The following is a 5,560-nucleotide window of genomic DNA, read 5'->3' as shown; positions in this document are numbered from 1 at the left end:
GAATGTTTCCAGGTGTTGAACCCACCTGCAGAATGACTCCTTTTTCCAGCAGACTCTGTTTCTTCGCTGTCATAACGAAGTAGTGCGTGTCATCCTTGTAGTACACGACGTTCTCCAGGTCGATACCTGAACCAGGTGTTCATGTTAAAATAAACCCAGACCAGGTGTTTCTGGAGGAAGTGAAACTTTGTTAAAACTCAACCAGTTTCCTGTCGCAGCTCCTGGAAGAACCTCTGGTTGAAGATGAAGGCCACTCCGCTGATCTCCTCCACCTTAGCCTCAGCCGAAGAGTTCCTGTTTTTGAAGTTGGCTGTGATGGCGATGGCCAGCTTCCCGCGGAACTCTTTCCTCCTGAAGCCTGGAGAGGAGACGCAAACACGCAGCGGGGAACAGGATTTCATCTTTAGGAACATTTGGGCAGCTAACAGCTAACATAAATGCTAACGCTAACGTCTCACAGGTGTGAATGTTGGTGAAACTGTGAAACACGTTGAAGAACCGATGTCGTACCTGCTAACGTGTTCCTGCGTCCATCTGCTCCAACGACCACGTCGAACTCCAGCTGGTTGAGGGGGTGGGACTTCGGACTCACCTCCATCCTCCAGCCCACCTCTGGACAGGTAAACAGGGAGGACAACAGATCAACAACTAGAAGAACGCTGCCTCCATCTTTGTGTTTAGCTGTTAGCAGCCGCAGATCCCCATCATCTACTACCACACTAAGGTTTAGCTCACTGTTTTTAAAACTGACCATTTGTTGTTTACTAAGCCAGCTATGGCAGCCATCTTGAATTGGGTTGATCCACAAAATTAATCATTTCATCTTTCTGCTTTTATTGATAAAAAACCCACATCCAAAGTTATTTATACACCTCTATAATTGTTATTCTTTGATGTCTTTTCTAAAATAAAATGTTTTTAGAGGCTAAAACCTGCATGAAGTTCTGAGGATTTATTCCACTTTAGGGGAAGTTGGCTCCACGACACCACATTTTACTACAGCCCCTCTGAACAGTTTCACATGAAGCTAGAAAAACCAGCAGCCCAGGATCTACAAGAAAACCTCTTGGAGGCGTGGCCTAAATCCAACAGGAAGTGGGCCATCTTGGCTCAAAGGCATCATTTTGACCATTTAAACATGTTGTTTTAACAGACTTGGAGTTGGTCGTACGGTCTGAAGTTTTCATGACAGGATGTGGGCGTGGCTAAACCTCCAAATTTAACTTCTCACCATGAAACAGAATTGTTATTAAACATCTGATCTGCACTAAAGTTCATCTGATTACCGTTCAGACATCAACACATTGACATAAGGATAATCTTCCATTGCCTTAGCCCCGCCCACTGACAGCAAGACGTCACGTTTTACTTGAGGACGTCCTCCTCTTTACGTTATTTTGGCAAATCCTAAAAGTTTTACAGTGAAGCAGTTAAACTTCTTTTCTTGTTAGCTGACAACTTTCCTCAGCTAGTTAAAGGAACTTTCTTAATCCAGAAGGTTCCTCCAAAGGTTGCAAACCGTCGTCTGCTGAGAAGGAAAGAAGTTCCGTCTCTGTTTTAAAACTCTTCAGGTCAGATAACAGAAGAAGACACAAGCAGGTAATAGAACCGGGACTTTCTGCTGGAGGGGCAGAACTTCAGTATCTGTCATGAGATCAGCAGAACCCGACAGAACCCTGAAAAGACTACTCTGAGCAGCCCCCCCATCCAGACCCTCACTGGTTCTGTGCTGCTCCTCAGGCGGCTCCCGCAGCTGTTTGAACTCCACGTTCACGTGAACCTCGGCCCCCAGCAGCAGGGCCACCTTCAGCAGGACCAGCTGCAGCTGACGGATACCTGCACGCAGGAAACGGGTCACATGACCACCCAGCTGCTCCAGACCCACATGAGCCACAACAAACACACTCACTGATGTGGTCGATGGAGCCGGCGCAGAACTTCCCGTAGAACTTTTTGGCCCCGAGGCCCCGCAGGTCGTGGATGGTGAAGGGCCACAGGTGGAGAACGTTGTTCCTGGAGAACGAGTCCCTCTTCTCCAGAACCACCACCCGAGCTCCCATGAAGCTCAGCTCCACCGCCGTCCTGAGGCCACATGGCCCCGCCCCGATGATCACACACTGACCAATCAGAAACATTTAGTCTAAAGTAGATCGTGTACTCACGTCAGGAACAGTTCTGTGGTTCTGATGGAACCAACGACTATATGGAACAAGTTAACCTGGTTCTGGTTAACAATCATTAACTCATTAACTAGTTTCAACGTCTCATTAACAAACATTAAAACTATGAACATGTTTCAAACATTTACTAACATGTTAACGATTATTAACACAAACATGTTCTGAAGTATTATAGACCCGTTATTACCAGGTTCTCATGAGTAGGAACATGGTTCTAATGAGTAGGAACATGGTTCTCATGAGTAGGAACATGGTTCTCATGAGTAGGAACGTGGTTCTGAGTAGGAACGTGTAGGAACAGGGTTCTAATGAGTAGGAACATGTTTCTAATGAGTAGGAACGTGGTTCTAAAGAGTAGGAACGTGTAGGATCATGGTTCTAATGAGTAGGAACATAGTTCTAATGAGTAGGAACGTGTAGGAACATGGTTCTAATGAGCAGGAACATGTTTCTATTGAGCAGGAACATGGTTCTAATGAGTAGGAACATGGTTCTAATGAGTAGGAATGTGTAGGAACATGGTTGTAATGAGCAGGAACATGTTTCTATTGAGCAGGAACACGGTTCTAATGAGTAGGAACATGGTTCTATTGAGCAGGAACATGGTTCTAATGAGTAGTAGCATGGTTCTAATGAGTAGGAACATGTTCCTAATGAGTAGTAGCATGGTTCTAATGAGTAGGAACGTGTAGTAGCATGGTTCTAATGAGTAGGAATGTGGTTCTAATGAGTAGGAACGTGTAGGAACATGGTTCTAATGAGTAGGAACGTGGTTCTAATAAGTAGGAACATGGTTCTATTGAGTAGGAACATGGTTCTAATGAGTAGGAATGTGTAGGAACATGTTTTAATGAGTAGGAACATGTTTCTATTGAGCAGGAACATGTTTCTAATGAGTAGGAACATGGTTTTAATGAGTAGGAATGTGTAGGAACATGGTTCTAATGAGCAGGAACATGTTTCTATTGAGCAGGAACACGGTTCTAATGAGTAGGAACATGGTTCTATTGAGCAGGAACATGGTTCTAATGAGTAGTAGCATGGTTCTAATGAGTAGGAACATGTTCCTAATGAGTAGTAGCATGGTTCTAATGAGTAGGAACGTGTAGTAGCATGGTTCTAATGAGTAGGAATGTGGTTCTAATGAGTAGGAACGTGTAGGAACATGGTTCTAATGAGTAGGAACGTGGTTCTAATAAGTAGGAACATGGTTCTATTGAGTAGGAACATGGTTCTAATGAGTAGGAATGTGTAGGAACATGTTTTAATGAGTAGGAACATGTTTCTATTGAGCAGGAACATGTTTCTAATGAGTAGGAACATGGTTTTAATGAGTAGGAATGTGTAGGAACATGGTTCTAATGAGCAGGAACATGTTTCTATTGAGCAGGAACACGGTTCTAATGAGTAGGAACATGGTTCTATTGAGCAGGAACATGGTTCTAATGAGTAGTAGCATGGTTCTAATGAGTAGGAACATGTTCCTAATGAGTAGTAGCATGGTTCTAATGAGTAGGAACGTGTAGTAGCATGGTTCTAATGAGTAGGAATGTGGTTCTAATGAGTAGGAACGTGTAGGAACATGGTTCTAATGAGTAGGAACGTGGTTCTAATAAGTAGGAACATGGTTCTATTGAGTAGGAACATGGTTCTAATGAGTAGGAATGTGTAGGAACATGTTTTAATGAGTAGGAACATGTTTCTATTGAGCAGGAACATGTTTCTAATGAGTAGGAACATGGTTTTAATGAGTAGGAATGTGTAGGAACATGGTTCTAATGAGCAGGAACATGTTTCTATTGAGCAGGAACACGGTTCTAATGAGTAGGAACATGGTTCTATTGAGCAGGAACATGGTTCTAATGAGTAGTAGCATGGTTCTNTAATGAGTAGGAATGTGTAGGAACATGGTTCTAATGAGCAGGAACATGTTTCTATTGAGCAGGAACACGGTTCTAATGAGTAGGAACATGGTTCTATTGAGCAGGAACATGGTTCTAATGAGTAGTAGCATGGTTCTAATGAGTAGGAACATGTTCCTAATGAGTAGTAGCATGGTTCTAATGAGTAGGAACGTGTAGTAGCATGGTTCTAAGGAGTAGGAATGTGGTTCTAATGAGTAGGAATGTGTAGGAACATGGTTCTAATGAGTAGGAACGTGGTTCTAATAAGTAGGAACATGGTTCTATTGAGTAGGAACGTTAACAGGGGCTTTCCTGTGGCGCTCACAGTCAGGTTCCTGCAGACCCAGGCCCTGCGGTACTCCGGCTGAGCTGCTCTCCGGTCCAACTTGGCCCACAAGGCGTTGGCCTTCCAGTAGTTGAGGCGGCGTTTGATTGGTCGGTACAGCGGCCTCTCAGCGGCGCTGCCGTCCAGCTGCAGATGTTCACACAGCTGGCTGAAGCAGCGCAGCGCCGCCCTGCAGGTAGACGCCAACACAAACTCATCAAACAGCTCCTGAGCTCGGCATCCTGGGTCGGACTCGTCTCCCATGGCGACCCCCGAGGCAGCAGGGCACCATGGGAAGGGTGTCACCTTCTGATGATGTCACCGATGGCCTCCAGCCCGCCCTCTGACATCAGCTGAAAGGACAGGAAGTGGAAATCCAAAACTGAAGATCAGAAAGCTGAACCAGAACCAGAACCATGAAGCAAACAGTCAAAGATCAATAAAATCCAAAAAGTCGATCAATAATCCATGAAGTCCAGATTCAAAATAAAACTGAAGTGACTTTTATTTTGAAGATCAAGTCTCCCCTCAGCTGAGACGTGGTCACATGACCTGAAACAGAGACTCACACAGAGCCGACCCGTCGGTACCAAGTACCACCACACAACCGTCTCTCTGTGTCCCAGAGGACCCGATGAGTCAGCACCAGGAACCAGAACCAGAACCAGGTCTGAACCCGACACTGGTCCTGGAAGTCTGGACGTTTTTATTTCAAAAGCAGACAAAAAATAATTTTTTGTAACTCTGATTTTAATGAAACAGCAACAGAACTTTGTCCAGTTAAAGAGTAAAATATTTCACTTTATCAGGTATAAAATGAATACAAAGGTTATTTTTATGTCTGAGGAATAATTTCCAGCAGGACGACCCGGTTCTGTCACAAAACAGCTGAAAAATAAAAAAAGTTCAGGTGGTTCTAGAGCAACATGTCTGAAATCAAACATCATACGAGTGAAAACTGGAACTTTAAAATCATCACAAGTGTTTTCTGAAAATATAAATAAATATAAATTTAAATATAACTTTCATTTAAAGAAGGAAATGAGTGAAAAAGACTCACATGTGGTAGTGAAGGAGCGTCTGCTGCTCGTCTGCAAGGGCTGCGACTGACCGCTAATCCAGGCTAATCACACACACACACACACACACAC

At 44.1% G+C, this 5,560-nt stretch overlaps 1 protein-coding gene across 1 annotated transcript; it reads right to left on the bottom strand.

Moving 5' to 3' along the window:
- Positions 1-22: 22 nt before the first annotated feature.
- Positions 23-5,560, bottom strand: LOC108229751 (F-actin-monooxygenase MICAL2; the record flags this gene model as incomplete). Its single annotated transcript, XM_017405423.3, has 7 exons — positions 5,470-5,560; positions 4,410-4,762; positions 1,910-2,117; positions 1,720-1,836; positions 511-612; positions 203-358; positions 23-126 (listed from the first exon to the last, which is right to left on the bottom strand). Coding segments are annotated over exons 2-7 (951 nt in total), but the record flags the coding sequence as incomplete, so codon positions are not given.

This window comes from Kryptolebias marmoratus, linkage group LG18, assembly GCF_001649575.2.
Source record: "Kryptolebias marmoratus isolate JLee-2015 linkage group LG18, ASM164957v2, whole genome shotgun sequence".
Lineage (NCBI taxonomy): Eukaryota > Metazoa > Chordata > Actinopteri > Cyprinodontiformes > Rivulidae > Kryptolebias > Kryptolebias marmoratus.
This window is presented reverse-complemented; position numbering and strand designations above follow the sequence as displayed.